Below are 20841 nucleotides of genomic sequence, written 5' to 3' on the forward strand. Positions count from 1 at the left end.
ATACTAAGTATAAAATAGGGAGTCCAACTGCAAAACCTAACCTCTAAAGACCAAATCCTAACCCTAAACCCAGCCGGAATCTCTTCCTAACCCCACGTTTTAACAGTGGGCGAACAGCGGCGTTTCTGCTGTCATTACCTTATGTAGTGTAAACGTATCACCATTCCGCGTGGAAGGTACGATACTAATACTAATATCACTGCGTGTTATTAGTTTAGTCCCTCACAGTATTAGATTTATTTTTGCAATGTCCCGCCCATATTTGAATACTAGGTCCCACAATTGCAATATGCATTGCATTTGCATTGAATGCATTTGCAATATGCATTGCAAAGGCAGATGAAGGGTGGCTATGCAAGGCTAACACATGAATTTGATTGGCTATCGCCGGACAATTTTGTAGAAAATATAATTTCATGTCCTCCATCCACTTTTCGACTATCGCATCTTTGCCTACTATCGCCAGTAGTTGCCGAGTCCCATAGACAAATAGGCAGGCTGTCACCCGCTCTTAAAACGTACCGTAATTGGAATCATAACTTCCCGAATCATACATATCCTAAAAAGCAACCATTTCTATAGAGGGCCAGGAAAATGGTCCTCAAAAATGTCCACTTCTCTAATTCGACTACATGAAACTCGTGTGTTTCAACAAGTCTTCTTAACAGGTCTTCCCATATGCTGAGGAAGACCTGTTACCCTGAAGCGTGTCCGTTGCTCTGTCCGTGGAGAAGTAAACTAAAATATATGGAAAGGGTATTTATTGTGTGCTGGCTGTTTTCTCAGTTTCATGATGTTATTGAGCCGTGCATTCACCTTTGTTTAATCTGAAGTGTTGCGGCCTTGCGGGCATTCTGCTTTGCATTTCTTTCTCTACTTCAACCATACTTGTAAGTTGTACGGACATTCAGTATAGTTTAGCAACACGTATACGCACCCAAGGAAGACACATTCTTTCCGAACAAAATGTCACTGATAGCAACATTTATCTTTCAGCTACTCTCACCCCCCACCCCTCGTTATCTTGCATTCTCACGTTCTAGTTCTGTTCTACAGCTGTACCTTGGTAACTGTTGGAGCCTTCAGCCGCCTGAGTGGAAGAGACTCTCTGCTCCACTTCACAGAGAGCAGGGCTTAAGGAAGTGGGCCTATCTCTGACTATGGATTATGTTATTATCAACCTACAGTGCCAGAATACGGCAGCTGGGTAAGTGGGAAAACAACAGCAGCCCGGATGAGTCACAGTGTCAGTGTTTACCATAATTATCCAAACTGTGCCGTGTGGCACGACCATGCAATCAAAATACTAACGAGCCCAAAACACCTGACCGGCTTACCCTGAGGGTGATGCACAAAAAAAAAGAAAAAGAAAAAGAAAAAGAAAAAAAAAACAAGTCGTAAACAACCCATGGTGCTCGATATAATGTTCTCAGTTTTCAGATTATCTTTTAGACAGGGTTTTTGGCAACTTTGCAGACAGAGAAGATCAAATACACAAGCATTTGCATGACAAAACTTTGATACTTTATAATGGGGGAGGCAGATTATGAATTCGACACGGAATGAAAACTTTTCCTCCCACAGTGGTGCCATTAATCCCATAACACCCTCCCACCCCATCCCCCCCCCACGCCCTCGCTCCTTCATGCTCTGTCAGCGCTGCAGAACCTTGTTGCAGGAAGAAAAGCAGACGAGGTGTATAATAATAATAACGCTGTGGTTTCCCTGTGCAGGCACTAGATTACAGAAGGCCTGACGTTAGAGCCACCCTCCGTGACTTGTGGAACATGTATGCCTCATGATTGGTCACCACCCAATAGAGCACCCAAGTCTGACGTCAATATCGGTAGAGGGCGCAAATCCACAGGTTCATGTAGCCTACTTTATATAATTTCATTGTAATCCCCATAGGGGGATTTGACATTGCCTCATATAAGAACTGTGTTTGAAAAATAAACATGTCATCCCGGCCATTTCATTATGGATATGAAGAATCGACTGGCTGAGGGAAAACGCTATTGTTACTGGTACTGAATTAGTTACATTTTCGCTAGAAACACTGTATCATATATGAGTGACTGACTGTTGCAAACGATACAGAGACAGCTCCCCGACAATAACGCAGAGACAGCTTGTTTATTTTTGGACCACAATGCTTACACGTTGTGGGGTCTCGAGAGCGACACCCCGCGATGGTAAGTGCGTTGCCAGGGCAACCAGACACGCTGTCAGACAGAAGAAGCCTCGGGCCGTTAGGAACGCCCTCGGCCGTGTGATAGGGAATATATACGTCCCGAATCTCCTCCTCCGCCAGCTGGAGCTGATGGATCGACCGCACCCAAATCAGCAAGCGGCCACACCCGTCATATAAAAAGGAAGACTCAGTCTACGTCTGACAGCGGCTGGTTCACACACACATGCTCACGGAGGCACGCACGGCACACCGTCGGGGGGATTTTAGGAACGGTCCAGGGAATGTCCGAGGGACAGAGACACTCGGACTGTATGAGTAAAATATAGAGACGGGAGTTCCAAGTCCGCATATCGCGCGGCGGGAGGGTGGCAGCCCCGCCACAGTGACAGCGACAAGGACACTACCCAAAATAAGGTCGGAAAGAAACCTATAATTCTTGAGTCTACTATTGAGGCCTGTCTAGCGAACAGGCGCTCATTATATACGCCAGGGTGGCAAAACGGCTAGTGCTCTCTTGGAGCTGGAACCCGCTAGGGGAGAAGACCCGCTACAGTTAAAGATAAAGACCGATGACGTCACGAAGCAAGGCAGCGCCGTCACCTCTTATCGTTATTAAAACCACAGCCCTCCAGTGAGGAGCGAGCTATCAGAGACTGTACAAACCTGAGTTGAAATCTAATCTTCTGTTCTCATCCTCTCCAGGCTGGCGACGACGCCTGTGAAACTTAAATTGTATGGAATATAATTTATGCTGAACCTACGTGGGGTTTCTCCTGCATGCATTCTGTATACTTTGCTGCTAAACAAATAAAGAGCCGTTTGAAACTGCTGCAATCCCCTGTTCCGCCTGCTCCTTGACCACTGAGACTCCACAAGTGGTGGAGACTGTGGGTACATCAGGTCCTAACCACCGCCTACCATGGAAGCAGCAGCAGCCTTAAACGCCCTGGTGAAGAGCAGCACGGACCTCCAGACGTGCATGCGGGAGGTACTGCGCAGACTGGACAGAGACGCACCGGCCACCAGAACACCGGCAGCGGTGCTCACCAAGCAAACACCCGACGACGACATCGAGGCTTTCCTAGAAGTATTCGAACGCTCCGCCACCCGGGAGAGATGGCCACTGGCCGACTGGGGCGGCATTGTAGCGCCCTACCTGTTTGGACCGGCACAACAAGCATGCCGAGACCTCACCGCCAGAGACGCGCTCGACTACGGAAAGCTAAAAGCCGCCATCCTGTCCAGCCTGGGGTACAGCCTTCCCGCCAGAGCACACAGGTTCCACCAGTGGGAGTTCCGCATGGCGCAGCCGGCGCGCACCCAGTTCGCCGACCTGTGCAGACTCACACAGAACTGGCTCACCACAGGAGAAGACGTCCCACTACTCGATCGAATAGTGGTCGACCGCGGCATGAGAGCCTTGCCCCCCGACGCAAAGAAAATAGCGGTACACGCCTGCCCCACAACCGTTGAAGAGCTAGTCACCCTGGTAGAGAACTATCAGGTGGGCACCCAGATGTTGCAAACATCTAAAAGTGAACCAGCCAAGGCCGACAACCGACCAGGGCGGGACCGCCGCCGTCAGACCCAGGCGGCCCCCACGCCCAAACCCCGTACGAACCCGCCTTCAGAACGGGGCCAGTCCAGGAGGTGCTATGTCTGTGGGCAGGAAGACCACCTATCCTGGGCGTGCCCAGACCGGGCACGGGACCCAGATGTCTCCATGGCCTCAGCCGCCAGTCTGGTAAGCTCCAGACCGTGCCTACATTCGGGGAGCTCGACCCAGTGCCAAGCAGCCCTGCCGGTCCGGGTGGATGGGACCGACACACATGCCCTGGTGGATTCCGGCAGTGTGGTGACTCTGGTGAGAGGAGACCTGGTAACCAGCGGTGGACCCGAGACGATGCCGGTCAGCTGTGTGCACGGCGACCTACGCCGCTACCCCGTGGCCCATATACACATACAGACCCCCCGAGGCAGCGTGACTGTCCCCGCCGGAGTAGTGCCGGACCTCCCCGTCCCCCTCCTGATCGGCACAGACTGCCCACTCTTCGACAAATACTGGGCACCGGGCCTCCGTCCCCCACAGCAGAAGAAAGGGAGAAGACGCCGTCCCAGACCAGAGACAAAAGGACACCGCGCTTGCCCCGCCCTCGGGGAACCCGCAGCAGAGCCTGCATCACCGGCGACGACCGCCGCCTCCGACGAGACCGGCCCAGGCAAACCCCACACCTCGGAGGAAGAGACCCCACCACTGGACGAGGACCCCTTCGTCAACTTCCCCCAGGTGGAGGGACCGCCCACACGGCTACAAGGAGAGTTTGCCACAGCCCAGTGGACGGACCCGAATCTCGCCGGCGCACGGCGAAACCTCACCAGTGTAGAAGGGAAGCAGTGCGATGGGGTGAGTGAAACAAACTTTCCTCATTTTCTAGTACGAAATGGCCTACTTTATCGTGCCGTCAAAGATAAAGTGGGCGCTGTAATTGAGCAATTACTCGTACCTAAATCTCATGTATTACGCGTGTTGTATTTGGCACACTCACACCAGCTAGGCGCTCATTTAGCTGTACAAAAGACATATGATCGCATATTGGCTCGGTTCTACTGGCCGGGAATAAAAAGAGGGGTGGAGGAATTCTGCAAGTCATGCGAGGAATGCCAACTCACGGCCCCACGGGGGGTCGTGCACAGCCCACTCATTCCCATGCCTATTATCGGTGTCCCGTTCTCGCGCATAGCCATGGATATAGTGGGGCCCCTACCCAAGTCGGCGCGCGGGCACCGATATATCCTAGTTATCCTCGATTATGCCACACGATATCCCGAGGCTATACCCCTACGGGTGGCCAATGCAAAAACAGTCTCTCACGAGCTCATGATGCTCTTTAGTAGAGTAGGCTTAGTGGATGAAATTCTGACTGACCAGGGCACATGCTTCGTCTCGCGCATTATCAAAGCACTGTATAGCTGGCTGAAAGTGAAACAAATACGCACCTCGGCCTACCACCCCCAGACAGACGGGTTGGTAGAACGATTTAATCACACGCTGAAGAAAATGTTAAAACGGGTGGCTGAAGAGGACGGACGAGACTGGGACCGCCTCATCCCATATGTCCTGTTTGCCATACGAGAAGTACCCCAGGCATCCACAGGCTTCTCCCCATTTGAGCTCCTGTATGGGAGACAGCCGCGCGGATTATTAGATATCGCCAAGGAGACGTGGGAGAGCCAACCCTCCCCTCTGCGAAGCATCATCGAACATGTAGAAATACTACAGGCGCGCGCCAAGCGCATCTGGCCACTCGTAAGACAGCATATGGCAGACGCACAGGCCGCCCAAAGTAGAGTGTATAACAAAGGCGCACAAGTGCGAGAATTCAAGCCAGGGGACCAGGTCCTCGTTCTTGTGCCCACCACAGAATGTAAATTCCTAGCCCGCTGGAAGGGGCCCTATGAGATTGTGAAGAAACTCAGCCCGGTCAACTACCGAGTGGCCCAACCAGGGAGGAGGCGGGGCCATCAGGTATACCATATAAACATTCTGAAAAAGTGGTTTCCGGCGATAACCGTCCCATTACCTGCGCTGTTAACCCGCCTCCCTCCCCAGACCCCGCCAGCTGCTGTAGGAGAGGGTTTGGCCCCTCAGCAGCAACAGGATATCCGAGAGCTCCTAGACCGGAACCGAGATGTCTTCTCCGAACTACCCGGACGCACCGCGGTAGTACAGCACGACATCGATACGACCCCTGGTAAGGTAGTCAGGTTACGGCCGTATAGGATCCCGGAAGCACGTAGGCGGGCCATACAAGAGGAAGTGAAGAAAATGCTCGAACTGGACGTCATAGAAGAGTCACACAGCCCCTGGTCGAGCCCCATAGTTATCGTGCCAAAACCAGATGGAAGCTTACGCTTCTGTAATGATTTTAGGAAACTAAACGAGATATCACAGTTTGACGCTTACCCCATGGCGCGCGTAGACGAACTAATAGAACGGCTAGGCCCCGCTAGACATATCAGTACCTTAGATCTGACTAAAGGATATTGGCAAGTTGGCCTCACAGAGCGAGCCAAACCAAAAACAGCATTTACCACCCCAGACGGGCTGTTCCAATATAAAGTCATGCCCTTCGGGGTACACGGAGCCCCGGCCACCTTTCAACGGTTAATGGACAAGGTCCTTAGACCCCATAGTGCTTATGCAGCAGCATATTTGGACGATGTTATCATCCATAGCGCCACCTGGCGGCAACACCTGGAAAGGTTAGATGCGGTACTGAACGCCCTGCGCCAGGCGGGCCTCGCTGTTAACGCCAAGAAGAGCCGAATCGCCTGGAGCGAAACAGACTATCTAGGCTACACCATTGGACGAGGCTGCATCAAGCCACAAGAGAAAAAAATAGAGAGAATACAAAACTGGCCCCGACCCGCCACAAAAAAACAAGTGAAGTCTTTTCTCGGCCTGGTAGCATATTACCAAAAATTCGTAAAAGATTTCGCCACCATAGCAAGCCCGTTGCACGATCTCACAAAAAAAAGTCTACCCCACCACGTAAGATGGACCGAGGAAACAGAGAGCGCATTTCAAGCGTTGAAAGACGCTCTCTGTGGAAGCCCAGTGTTGATAACGCCTAACTTTAACACCCCTTTCGTCCTCCACACAGACGCATCAAACACAGGAGTGGGCGCTGTCCTGGCCCAGACGCTAGAGGGAGACGAACACCCAGTCACGTTCATAAGTAGAAAGTTGCTCAAACACGAGAGAAACTACTCCACAGTGGAGAAAGAGTGCCTCGCAGTAAAGTGGGCAATCCACCACCTACGTTACTATCTGTGGGGGCGGAGGTTCACCTTGGTAACAGACCACGCGCCACTCAAGTGGATGTCCACAAACAAAGATCGGAACGAGCGGGTCACCCGGTGGTTCCTAGAACTACAGAACTACACATTCACGGTAGAACACCGACCCGGTAAGGACATGCGCCACGCGGATGCGATGTCCCGAATGTATGAAGAAGAGGAGGAAAATAAAGACCCTCGCCGAAGCAAGGATCTTAGGGGGGGAGTGTGTGGGGTCTCGAGAGCGACACCCCGCGATGGTAAGTGCGTTGCCAGGGCAACCAGACACGCTGTCAGACAGAAGAAGCCTCGGGCCGTTAGGAACGCCCTCGGCCGTGTGATAGGGAATATATACGTCCCGAATCTCCTCCTCCGCCAGCTGGAGCTGATGGATCGACCGCACCCAAATCAGCAAGCGGCCACACCCGTCATATAAAAAGGAAGACTCAGTCTACGTCTGACAGCGGCTGGTTCACACACACATGCTCACGGAGGCACGCACGGCACACCGTCGGGGGGCTTTTAGGAACGGTCCAGGGAATGTCCGAGGGACAGAGACACTCGGACTGTATGAGTAAAATATAGAGACGGGAGTTCCAAGTCCGCATATCGCGCGGCGGGAGGGTGGCAGCCCCGCCACAGTGACAGCGACAAGGACACTACCCAAAATAAGGTCGGAAAGAAACCTATAATTCTTGAGTCTACTATTGAGGCCTGTCTAGCGAACAGGCGCTCATTATATACGCCAGGGTGGCAAAACGGCTAGTGCTCTCTTGGAGCTGGAACCCGCTAGGGGAGAAGACCCGCTACAGTTAAAGATAAAGACCGATGACGTCACGAAGCAAGGCAGCGCCGTCACCTCTTATCGTTATTAAAACCACAGCCCTCCAGTGAGGAGCGAGCTATCAGAGACTGTACAAACCTGAGTTGAAATCTAATCTTCTGTTCTCATCCTCTCCAGGCTGGCGACGACGCCTGTGAAACTTAAATTGTATGGAATATAATTTATGCTGAACCTACGTGGGGTTTCTCCTGCATGCATTCTGTATACTTTGCTGCTAAACAAATAAAGAGCCGTTTGAAACTGCTGCAATCCCCTGTTCCGCCTGCTCCTTGACCACTGAGACTCCACAACGTATATGAAATGATTTCAAGATGACCCCATGTTATTCTCCATAGAGAAATTACTTCCGTGAACCAGGGGAATGGAGGGGATGAGCGAGTGAAAAAACAAACGTGTCGTTTTTGTTTATGATATTTAGTTACTTTTGACACCGTCTGTTTGGAGAAAAAAAAGTATTATGCCGATCTACCGAAGTAGCGTTGGAAATCAAATCCTGTCATTCATTCATGTCCCCCACTGAAGAACGCTGATCAACAACAACCACAGCCTCTCACCTTTGCGGCTGTGGACATACACGTCTTTCTCCCCCGCCTGGTGAGCGTTGTCGTTCTGGTCCCCGATGGTGACAGTGAGGGTGCTAGTCACCGTCCTGGGCGGGCGGCCGCTGTCGGTGAGGACCAGCGGCAGGTGGAACTCCCTCTGTCTCTCCCTGTCGAACCTCCTCAGGGCCGTGAGCGTGGCCGAGCCGTTCCCATGGTCACGCAGGTGGAAGTCTGCAACAGTTATTATAGTTAGCTAAACTAACTAAAAACCATACAGAAAATCTCCTTAGTTGAAATGTTTGTCAATATTTAAGCCGCTTGCTGTCAAGAATTATCAGAAGTCTTAAAAATAGTGAAAATGGCCAATCTACAGTAGCCTACAAGCTCACAATGCATCACTGATCTGATCAGCTATTTTCACTATTTTTCTGAGCTTGTTTGAATCTCGCCCTTGGCTACCCCATATTACAATAAAAATCACAACAATTAAAAAACACACAAACACAAAAACGAATGAAAACTAAACTAAAACTAAATACAAACTAAACTAGCAAACACACTTTGAAAATGAAGCAAAGCGAAACTGAAACCGAAAACCAAAAAAAGTCAAAACAAAATGACTATATGAATAAGAACCTTGGGAGTGCAGTGGAGACTGCAGGGCCAGAGAGAAGGGAGGCCCGTGCTCGGGGGAGTCTCTGTCCACCACGTGCAGCAAGGTGGAGGTCTGGTTGAGCCACACCACGTGGGGGTAGGGGCTGTTCTCCCACAGCACGGGGGAGTAGGGAGCCTCCAGCTCCGGCGCGTTGTCGTTCACATCCAGCATCGGCAGGTGGAGCGTGACGCTGCCACTCAGAGCCGGGGAGCCGCGGTCCACAGCCACGATCACCAGCTCGTACCTAAGAGGGTTGTCACCAATATCACCACGTTTTAGAGTTGACAAATAATCGCGATTATTTTCAATGTTATTGTGCTTTTGACATTGGAATATTAGCTTTAGAAACGGGTAGATTCATTGGTACTCCTGAGGAGGACAGAGTCTGTCTAGTGTGTGATTTGAAAGAAATTGAAAATGATATTCATTTTTTGTTTTACTGCCCATTATATGAAGAATTAAGACATGTATTATTTTGTAAAATGACAACCATCTGTGCTAACTTTTTCTGGTTGGAGGACTATGAAAAACTGGAATTTTGTTTTAGGAAAGGTATTTTTGCTTTAGCAGACTTTTTATGCAAAGCGTGGGAAATAAGGCAGAATGTTTTGTTTGTGTAAAAAAAAAAGAAAAAAAAGGAATAACAACAAAACATACCTGTTTCTTGTACACAATGCAATATTGAAGCAATGATATGGTGTGTCCTGTAAGTCCATGTGGGCTGGGCGCCTTTGGTGCATGACACAAAAATAAAGAAATCTATCTATCTATCTATACATCAACATTGCATTTGTGTTTTTGCCTTTTAAGCTTTGTAAACAAAAAAATGCACAGGACAGACAAATAACTTAAAGCTGCACTATAACTTTCCTCTTCTACTGTACCTTGGATTTGAACAAGGTTTCCTTCGCAAGTGCTGAATTATTTTACCATTGAGCTAATAGAGCTTGCCCTGCTTGCTCAGGGGATAAATCTTGACCATCAGGTCAAAACTGGTGATCCAGTGTCTACTGTAGGTGAGACATGACCTTTGATACGATCTAAATGGCTCAATAGAAGAGTAGGGAGACATATTTATTCATAAAAATAAAGTTACATATTGAGGCTCTATAAGCTATACAAAGACAATGACCAGTACCCAGCACTAAAGCACAGAGTCGGTAAAGATGGAAGTTGGAGATCCATGCCCCACCCGGGGAAAATTATGCAATATCCGTTCCAGTGGTAAAGGAGACTGAAAATAACAGCCAAAAAAGAACATGCACATTGCACATCCTACTAGGCAGGGTGCCTACTAGGCAGGGTGCTGGATTAAACAAAGTCACAAGTAAATAAATGAAAAAAAAATCTGCACACCATTTTCAGTAAAGAAAGTTCTGGGAGACGAAAATGGTGTGTGGATTGTTTTAATTTATTTATAGAGTACCCGTTCCACCCATCTGTCTGTGACCCTTTTATGCCCATATATGGAGATTTCTGTATCTGTCAGAGCTGGCCTGTCCTGACATCACAACACGTGTTGTGTTGTGATGTCAGGACAGGCCAGCTCCATATATGGAGCCTGAGCAGGGGCCCTGTCCAGAGCCCGGGCAGAGGCCTTTTGCGGGGGTCCGACCGACTCGACACCGGGCACTGCACTCCCTGCGGGGGTGGAACGCGGACGTACACACGTACAGACGTACGCATGTACAGAGACGTGGTGCATTTATAGAGAGATGAATGGAATGCAAAGTTATCGCAATTATGACAAGCTTACTCGTACCCTGTCATGGTCTCACGGTCGAGGGGCCTGGCGACTGTAACCACGCCAGCTCGGTTGACGGCGAAGTGTCCGAAGGGGTCGGACTCGGGCGAGACGCTGTACAGGACGTCACCGTTCAGCCCCGCGTCCGAGTCACTGGCCACCACCTGTACGGTGCAACAGTCAAACCAATCAATGTAATCGATTATTAAAAATTATCAATCGATAATTGATTTTAACAAAAAACAAAAATAACTATTGACTTTAGTGAATGTATTTTTTCTTCTTCTTTCAAATGTTTTTTTAAAATTTGAAAAATCTCAATCTACAATCTCATAACACTTTGCAATGTGATACGTTGTGAGCTTGTAGTCAGCTATTGCTATTCGTGCAACAGCAGCATTATAGTACGATTAAGCAATAAGCCACGAGAGGTCTCAGGTTACCGGGTATTTTACAAAGGCTGGGGGCGTAGGCAGACCTGACGCGGAGTGGAGGGTTACAAACATATAGCAATATTAACCTAATAAAACGATAAAATTCACAAAAGTAGCTACGCTTTGCGCCACCAGAGAGAGCCACATCACTTCCTTGTTTTGCTCTATAATGAATAAGAAGGATGGTGCACGGAGGCGCGGCCTAGGCTCCTGCGAGGTTTGCACATGCTCAGTGTAAACAGGAACTGCGATGACGAGGTGTTCCAACAGAGGTGCTAGAGGTGCATGATAGTTGCTGACACTGAACTGAAATAATAAAAAGGATATCACAAAAAGAGAATAGTACAAAGTTGATTTTGTTTTTATTTTAAAAAGTATATCAATTTCATGTGGAAAAAATGTTGTGTATAACAGACTGAAAGATAAAGGACAAGTACATTCACTAAATGTTAATGTTTTTGTATATTTTCTTTTGTGGATGTGTCAAACTTTTATTTTTGTGAAATGACAAAGGAACATGGATACTCATTCAAGTGCTGATGATACAAAACATTTGAAAGGGGAAGGGTGGCTGCTGTTTAATTCTCAACTGTTCTGGATCTCATTATTTACATCACAAGTTATGAGCTTTCTATCTAGCACCTCTGCTGGAACACTCATCACATCATCGCAGTTCCTGTTTGCACTGAGCATGTGCAAACCTCCCACAGGAGCCTAGGCCGCGCCACTATCCTTCTTATTCATTATAGGTTTTGCTCGGCAAGTAGCCTATGTGACGGGAGAATAGCGCTTGATGTCTTTACGGGGCTGCCTGGAGCCACACGTTCACAGTCATATGAGCCGGGCGGTGCTTTACACGCCCGGAAACTAAATGAAAACTAAGCTATGATGACTAAAATTAAGACTAAATATACTGACAATTTTGTCAACAAATAAAAACTAGACTAAAATGTTAGGAAGGGACTAGTGGACAAGAGATTCAGTATCATTTTACACTTGGTTGCATGCTGAAAATAGCCGATCTGCAAGCTCACAACACGAAGCGTTGTGAGCTTGTAGATCAGCTCTTTTCAGCAAGTGTAAAATCAGTCATTACGACGGCATCAAGGCCCGCCAAAACACATTTTCGACTAAAATCTTATGACATTTACTAAAACTAGACTAACATTCCCAGGTGACTAAAACTAACTGAAAACTATTCAAGAGACAAAAACAACCCTGTAAGCAAACCAACCTGGATGACGGTGGTTCCCACAGCCACGTCCTCGGGCAGCGGGGACAGCAGGTGAAAGGCGGGGGTGAAGACGGGGGCGTTGTCGTTGTGGTCCTCCACCAGCACCAGACAGTGGATGAGACTGGAGAAGTCAGAGTCCTCCACCCGGACGCTGAGGTTGAAGCGCTGCTCGCTGGCCTTCTCATAGTCCAGCTTCTTCTTCAGCCTCAGGGTGGCGCTCTGCTCCGTCCCGTGCTTGGACATGTAGAACCTCTGCTCGGGGTCACCTGAGCAAAGGTTCGATCATAATACATTTTCGAAAATCAATATTTTTTAATAATCTGGCGATTAATATAGATTCAAAATCTAGCCCTATTCTGAGTGTGTCATTATAGGCAAACAGGTTTCAAGATCGTAGCTTGTAGATCTACTATGTTCACTGTTCTTGCAAACAAGATGGTTAAATGGTTAATGTATTCATTGATATATTTTAAAGATTTAGTTTTTTTTTTAAATAAAAATAGCTTCACGATTATTCAAATAATTGCAAATGTAATTCATTGATTGATTAGGTCATAATGCACAGTGTCAGTGCAGAGTCACACCTGCCACCACGGTGAAGGCCAGCTGTCCGTGCACGCCGCTGTCCAGATCCACGGCGCTCAGCTCCAGGATCGCCGTGTCCGGCTCGTCGCTCTCGGACACGCGGGCCCCGCACCACTCCTCTCGGAACCTGGGCACGTGATCGTTGATGTCCGTCACCAAGACCGTGGCGGTGGCCGTGCCCGTCATGCCCCCGCCGTCCTGGGCCTCCACGACCAGCTGGTGCCTCTCCACCAGCTCCCGGTCTAGGCCCTCCGCCGCCACCGATATGGTGCCCGTGCTGGCGTCGATGTTGAACATTCCGGCGCCGCCCTCCGCGCTGCGGGCGTTCTCGGCGATGCGGTAGGTGAGGATGGCGTTCTGTCCAACCGCCGCGTCGTCCAGGTCCACCGCTGTCAATTTGCATTCATTTAGCCATGTAGCTCTCATGCAGAGACACGTACCAGTGTTTATTGAACTCTAGTCAATAAACAATCAATCAATCACGTTAAAATAGAGTACAGAGAGAAGAGAACCGTGGCGGGCCTCAGACTAGCTGGATCCAGGTAAACAATGAACCTCATATATAGTCTGTCTAAACAACATGGACATACATGTACAGTATACTAGGATTAGGATACGAGGTAAACAATGAACCTAGCATATAGTCTGTCTAAACAACATGGACATACATGTATACTAGGATTAGGATACCAGGGAATCAATGAACCTAGCATCTGACCAAACATGGAACTACCAAGTAATCAATTAACCTAGCATCTGACCAGTGTTGATTTCGTTGACTAAAACTAAGACGAAAAATGTTCGTCGACTACCTTTTTTCACTGACGAAAACTAAATTTAAACTAAATTAAAACTAAGCTATTATGACTAAAACTAAGCTAAATGTATTGACAATTTCGTCAACAGATGACTAAAACTAAATGTAAACTATTCAAGAGACTATGACTAAAACTAAAATTTGCTGCCAAAAACAACAGTGCATGGAACTAAAGGATACCAGGTGACCACCAATGAACCTAAATGACATACCGGTCATCTCCATGACGAAGGTCCCGGGAGGGGAGTCCTCGGCCACGCTGCCGTGGCACCCGTCGGGCGCGCAGGGAAAGGCGGGCGCGTTGTCGTTGATGTCCCACACGTTGATGACGACGTCGGTGAAGCCGGTGAGCCCGTCGCCCTCCTCGTCAGTGGCCATGACCACGAAGCGCCAGACGGCGCGCTCCTCGCGGTCCATGGTCCGCTGGGCGTACATCTCCCCGCTGATGTCGTTGATCATGAACTGGGACTCGGCGCCCTGGCCGTGAATGGAGTAGCGAATGGCGCCCTGGTCTGCGTCTTTGTCCGGGTCGGTGGCGGTCACCTGGGGGGATTACATCAAACATCATTTAAGAATGCCGTTTCTCAACTTGGGGTCCGTGAACCACCAGAGGAGGTCCAAACGGACACTTATGGTTCTGTGTCCTGAGGACACCATCTAGACAAGAGTTACATTGTCTACAGTGTAGATCGAGGTCCTAGAGCTTTAACATTTTGTCAAATGGGGGTACATGACCTAATGCATATCAAACTGGCGGTCCTTGAAATGAAAAAGGAAAATCACTGATGTGGAACTATTAATCCACCCACATGGTAAACAGTAAACACTGACACCATTTGACCTTTTGAACCATTTGAAGCACTGGAACTGCTTATCCAGCTAGACAGTAAATACTGGAACTATATGTATTCACCCCCACGGTCAAGGATTTTATTTTTCAGTTAAAACATGGCCACAGTAAATGCATTGTTCTTCTAGGTCTGCACACACACTTCAGTGTTGGAAAAAGTATTCACATTTGGTACTTGGTAAAAGTATCAATACTACAAAAGTTCACGCCACTGTGAACTTGTAGATCGGCTATTTTCAAATGGCCAAAATGAGGTGGTTAATGTATGGTTTGTAATAATAATCAAAATCCACAAAGTAACTACAGTAGTAACTAAAGTTTTATAAAAACGTAGTGGAGTAAAAGTACAATATTTGGATCCGAGATGTAGTAAAGTATAAGTAAAAGTATTGGAAAATGGGAAAACTCAAGTAAAGTACAAATACCTAAAATTTTTACTGCATGCATTTTTAAACAGGAAGCGCTGTGTCATTGTCTATGGGGCCAGACTGTTGACAGAAACGATGTTCCAATGCTTCCATCATACAGTTTGTGCAAAGGAAGTCATTAAGCGCTGACATTTATTTCAGGGGTAAAGCAGGACAGAGCATGGCAGAGCTCATAGATCTGATACTTTTCATATAAAGCTTGTGTGTGATGCATCATGTACTGTGATTAAAGGCATTAATACAAAACACACACTCGCGTGGCCATACTGTTGGAAGCCTGAAATACTGCAGAGCGGGCAGAACAGTGCACGACGGTGTGCGTCTCGGCGTCAGGTCTTCATCAGTGGTGGTGTGTCGTTATTCATTTGCCCGTTGGGATATTGTGGTTATTGGCACGGCTCTGTATGTCCCTTGGCAAAGCCCACTGTGCAGCTGGCTGTTGTAATAAACCGCATGTCACTAAAAAAAACAATAAATAAACAGTAGCAGCTATTTGTCCGACTAAATAGTGATTATAAATACAATTAACACTTGTTTGCTGTTTTTATATTCTCAGTTGGGGCGAGGTGTCCTGTCCTGATATATTATGTATTTTTTCCACTCTTTTTTCCCCAACTCATCTCGCTTCATGATTTACATAATCACCACTCCACAGTCAGCACATTACCTTCCCCTACCTATTATGTTCTTAAGCTAGGTTGTTCTTTTTCTAAACCTCCCAAATGAATATTGTTACCGTGTAACTCCATATTTCATCATTTTATGTTTTAATGCCGTACTTGTACAATGTGTCTTGCAAAAGTAGCGAAAATAGCAAATCTACAATCTCATTTTGTAAAAAAAAGGTTATCTTTTTTCTTCTTCTTTTCTCACATGAAAGTTAAAGTGGTTAAGTCGGTCTGCAAATTTGAACCAAAGGTTTTGGAGATACAGGGCTCCATCTTGCACCACCCTAATCCCTTATCCCTAAACTAAAAATATTTTTAAAAACCTGTTAAAATAGTTCAACTAGCCGATCTACATAGAGACATTGTGAGCTTGTAGATCAGCTATTTGAATTATTTTAAAAGGTTTTTTTAAATAGTAAAAAATGGCTAATTAGTTTAAGGATAATAATGGATAAGGGCCATAGAGTATTAAAAGGATAGAGACTGATCTGGCGCGAAGCTCCAGTGCAGCTGGGCTTTAATGAGCGCTCGGTTGCACTTCCTCATTTGACCTCCAAATTTTGGAGGTCAAATGCGGAAATGCGCCCAAAAAGGCGGAAATAGCAACATCGCGCCAGATCAGTCTCTATCCTTTTAATACTCTATGATTTGGGCACCAAATTTTGGTGCCCAAATGCGGAAGTGCAACCGAGCGCTCAATGTTAAAGCCCAGCTGCACGGGGTTTCCTCGTCATGAATCCACGGGTCCGTGACCGTCTGCCTGCAGTCCTTCCTCTTACCACTAGGGCCCAGTGCTTCAACGTTGGAGTGCCTCACTGGCCACTTGGATATAGCCCACAAGGTTTCCTCCCGACAGAGACAATGTTTGTGTGTGTGCCGTGCGTGCGTGCGTGCGTGCGTGCGTTCTCCAGTAGCCCCTTTCCTTCCATATGGCTTCTGATTGCGTTCCAGGTGTCTTTAATTTGCTTCTAAATGTTTTTCAAAGTCCATGCTAAATCCACCACAGTGGAGTAAAAGCCTCTATAAGTCAGGGGAAACCCTGGCACTCTGTAAAAGAAAGTGCGAATCTGGAATGACTACACTGCTGCAATGTGTTCCCTGTAACTGCAGAGATTAAAAAACACTTTACTGAATTAACTTTGCCGTATGAAAAACCAAGTTACTTTACAGGCAAGGCGTTATTAGCCACTTAAGGCCCTGTATACTTCATTGAGTTCCCCAGAGGTCTATACTAGGTCCCCTAGCTGTTCTCCCTTTACATCAAATCTCTTCGCTGAAAATAGCTGATCTGAAAGTTTGCAATGTGTTCATGTACGTTAAAATACGTTTTCGCTGAATGTTTGCCCCAGAACAGGGACGCGGGTCGTATGGTTAAAAACACAAGCCCTACTTTGTCTGACTAAATAGCTAAACATCAACAGATGGGCTGTTTTTGCCATTTTGTGGTTGAATTCAAATCTCTGAATTCAATATAAGAGAAGATTAATTACACATACAGCCTATCCAAGCAATATATTCTATTATATATATATATATATATATATATATATATATATATAACTCTCCATTGGCTCCCGGTTGCTGCCCGCACAGAGTACAAAACACTGATGTTAGCCTAAAAAGCAACCAAAGGTATGGCACCCCCATATCTTCAAAGTCTGATCTTATGGTCCTTATGATCCTAGATGACAATTTCTATGTATTTGATGACATATTATTTATCACCTTGTGTTGTTGTTGCTTACTGTAAATTTCTCTGGATTTAGCGTCTGCTAAATGCCTACATTGTAAAGCCAACTCACTTGTAGCACAAACACAGGCGATCCGTCCAGCTCCTCTGTGACCGACCCATAATACTCGTTCATGGAGAACACGGGCGCTTCGTCGTTCTTGTTCACCACGTTGACCACCACGGCCGCGTAGTCTTCCCACTTGCCGTCGGAGGCCAGCACCAGGAGCTTGTACCTCTTCTGGCGTTCGTAGTCCAGCGGCTGGGCGATGAAGATAGTGCCCACCTCAGGCTCCATGTCAAAGACTCCGCCGGTGTTGCCAGACGTGATCTGGTAGCGCAGCTTGGCGTTGGCCCCTGGAGGGTCATGCACGAGGAATAAAGCATAATCAGAGAATGTGAATTTCAATGAGTAATTTAATGCTGAAAACCAATTTGCCTTATAGGGCTAATAAAGCTAGTGAAATGGAAACTTGATTAGAGCGACATTAGAAGACTGTTAAGTGAAGCAGCAGTCAGTGTTCCTCCAACTCCACAATACCACCTCCCTAAACATTGAACATATTCATTGGCATTTTATTTATTTACTAAGAGCAGTAGCTGTTGTTGTTCTCAAACATTTCCATGTCAAGGATACCCAATTGCTATGTACTGTATTTTGCCATGGACTAGATTTGTACCAAAATATTTGAAAGATTTCTTTCAAATGGTTTTCAAATATGTGACCAGTCTCAATGGTTTCAGACACACAACTCGGCGCTAATGGAACTCCACAATAATTGACCAAAATGAATTGTATTTATTTTTTCGTTTTAGCCACATTGACATGTTGGAATGTTAAAGGTTTTTATTCCAACAAATAGTTGTTTCAGAGTCATTAAATGGTTACAATTAATTAAATGCCTAATTTCGGGTAGCCAAAAAATGTAATAGGGCTTTAAGTGTCTAAACGTTTTAATTTGTTTCTGGGGACCTCCTGAAAACCGCCTACAGGACCCCACTTTGTAAGCCAGTATTTCAGAGGAAGTCATACAGTATGAACAATATTAATAATGTATTATTAGGCCAATGGAATAAACTTCACTGGCTAAACTCACAGTAAGCCTGATATAAACATCCTGGAATGGTGTGCTGGTGCGGGGTTACACAAGGGTATTAAACCTTACTTCTTCAAAGACCTCAGCCTTGGCTTTCATGTTCCCCTTACTCCATTTGATTACTTAATTAAATGGAAACGGTGTACCTTATCGCCGCAAAACTTAATCAGACACTATACACTAATTAAACAAAGAGTGAAAAACAGGGCAGAGGTGTAAAAAAGCCGTAAAGCAGGTAGTCTGCTCTCCTCTGGAGGTGGTTTAATTGGAAGCCTCCAAGCGGTGCGTGGGTTGGGGGGTGTAGTTTAGTACAGTGATTCACAACCTGTGGGCTGAGGCCCACTGGCTGGCCTTGAGGGCATTGCAAGTGGGCCCCCAAATAATTTGATGATGATAATGTGTAATTATTAAAAGCTGATACAAACAAATACAACTCGGGTAAGTCATATTTTGAAAGGTTAAAGCACTATATCCTTCTACCCTAATGGAAAGGGGGGTACACAAGCACATCCGTTCGCCTTCTCCTCCGTTAGCACACATCTCTCCATGCACAAAATCACACCCTTGTGAACTGAGTGGTGCAACTCCCCTCTCCCCCTGCCCCCCCCCCCTCTCTCTCTCTCTCTCTCATTAGCAGGCAACAGTGCAACACTATCTCTCTCTCTCTGTTTCTGGCACAACAGCACCACAGAGGAGTACAGTACAGTACAGTATACTACTCCTGCTAGGTTGCCACATTGCGACATCCAAACAACTTGGTACTGTATATAGAAACATTGCCACTTGCCATGGTTGCTTTTATACGGAAATAAAAACAAGCAAAACTAAAAATAGGGCCACTCAGCCAGGTTGCCAAGTTTCCAAGCAACTGGGTATATGAAAATATCATGGGTTGCCATGTTTTCTTTTCCAAGTAAAAATAAACAAAAAACAGTATCGTCCTCCCGCTATTGCCTTCTTCCCATTTGCGAAGTATTCGTACAAATGCATGGTAGGGAAATATGTTCATGGCTAGGACCACAACATTTACACTTATTAGCCCACAGACCCCCATTTGAAAAGTATGAAGGCCCCCCAGTTTGACATGCACCACAGAAACTATGGACAAGACAGTCGCACAGTTAATCCCAAATGTATTTTGTGAGTCGCACAGATGAAGTTATAGGTGCATTTGCGTCCAAAATGTGCACAATTCTGAGCTCTGGCTTGAGAAAATGCATGGCTTTTGCCGGAGCGTGCATTTTATCTCCCGAAAAGCATGTTCTTGCAAACAAACGTTTAGCACTTTATCTCCCCAAAAGAATATTTTTGCAACAATTGTTTGAAATTTCTGCATTTGCGGCATTATGGCTGAAAATGTAATTGCTTTGGGCTAACTTTGGACACCAATTACAGCCGAGGCATTTGCATCGGATAGGTCCAGAGATCATGTGTAGCGATTTTTGTGAGATTTGCACTAAAGCTATAGGTGGAAGAGCAAAAAGTGTGTTTTGATGAAAATTCAAAATGGCGGAAAATCTATCCTGACGCAATGCGTCATGACCCAAAGAATCCAGGGAAAGTGAGATTTAGATTTTACGACCTACGGTTCAAGAGTTATAAGGTGAAATGTAAAGTGGGCTGTTATAGCGCCACCATGAGGCCGACTGATATAATTATTCATTACATTCATTTTTATAATTATTATGAACCTCCCCGCCAAGTGTTGTGACAGTTTCTGAGAGAAAAATACTGCACTAATAAATGAATTATTAATCATTAATTAGTCAAATTTAAAAAAGGGCTTCGTTAAGACCTCCATATTATTATGGTCAATGTTGTGAAAAGGTGTGAGTGATTGGTGCAGGCAGTGAGTAGCTACGGAAGTGTTTCTGACAGACATTTGGTTAATTATAGTATGATGATATGATGATGATGTGATTATGATGATTATAGTATAATGATGATGATTGGTTTTAACAAAATGAAGGACAATAAACACGGACATTACACAACAAGAACATAATACCAAACAAGAAAAGAAAAGAAAGAAAAACAGCTCTGGAATATACAAAGACATGGCAAGAACAATGAACCATAATGGCAATAAGTGGCTCATTCAGGAAATGCATACATACTGTATGTATATATATATATATATATATATACTAAGACAGACAATACAGTCATCACTCCAGCTCT

The 20841-nt window shown here is 46.4% G+C and overlaps 1 protein-coding gene across 1 annotated transcript in view; it reads right to left on the reverse strand.

Annotated features, from left to right (window-relative positions):
* The window catches only part of LOC308314722 (neural-cadherin-like), a gene marked incomplete at its 5' end in the record, with an annotated part of 230491 nt that overhangs the window by 75344 nt on the left and 134306 nt on the right, over positions 1–20841 (reverse strand). Inside the window, 7 exons of the mRNA XM_080762381.1 lie at positions 8432–8650; positions 9056–9318; positions 10837–10982; positions 12487–12752; positions 13071–13460; positions 14101–14431; positions 17637–17920. Of these exons, the coding sequence (XP_080618507.1) occupies positions 8432–8650; positions 9056–9318; positions 10837–10982; positions 12487–12752; positions 13071–13460; positions 14101–14431; positions 17637–17920 (1899 nt within the window). The remainder of the gene's footprint in view (positions 1–8431; positions 8651–9055; positions 9319–10836; positions 10983–12486; positions 12753–13070; positions 13461–14100; positions 14432–17636; positions 17921–20841) is intronic.

Source organism: Protomyctophum bolini (genome assembly GCF_963924005.1).
Source record: "Protomyctophum bolini genome assembly, chromosome: 4".
In the NCBI taxonomy this organism is placed as follows: domain Eukaryota; kingdom Metazoa; phylum Chordata; class Actinopteri; order Myctophiformes; family Myctophidae; genus Protomyctophum; species Protomyctophum bolini.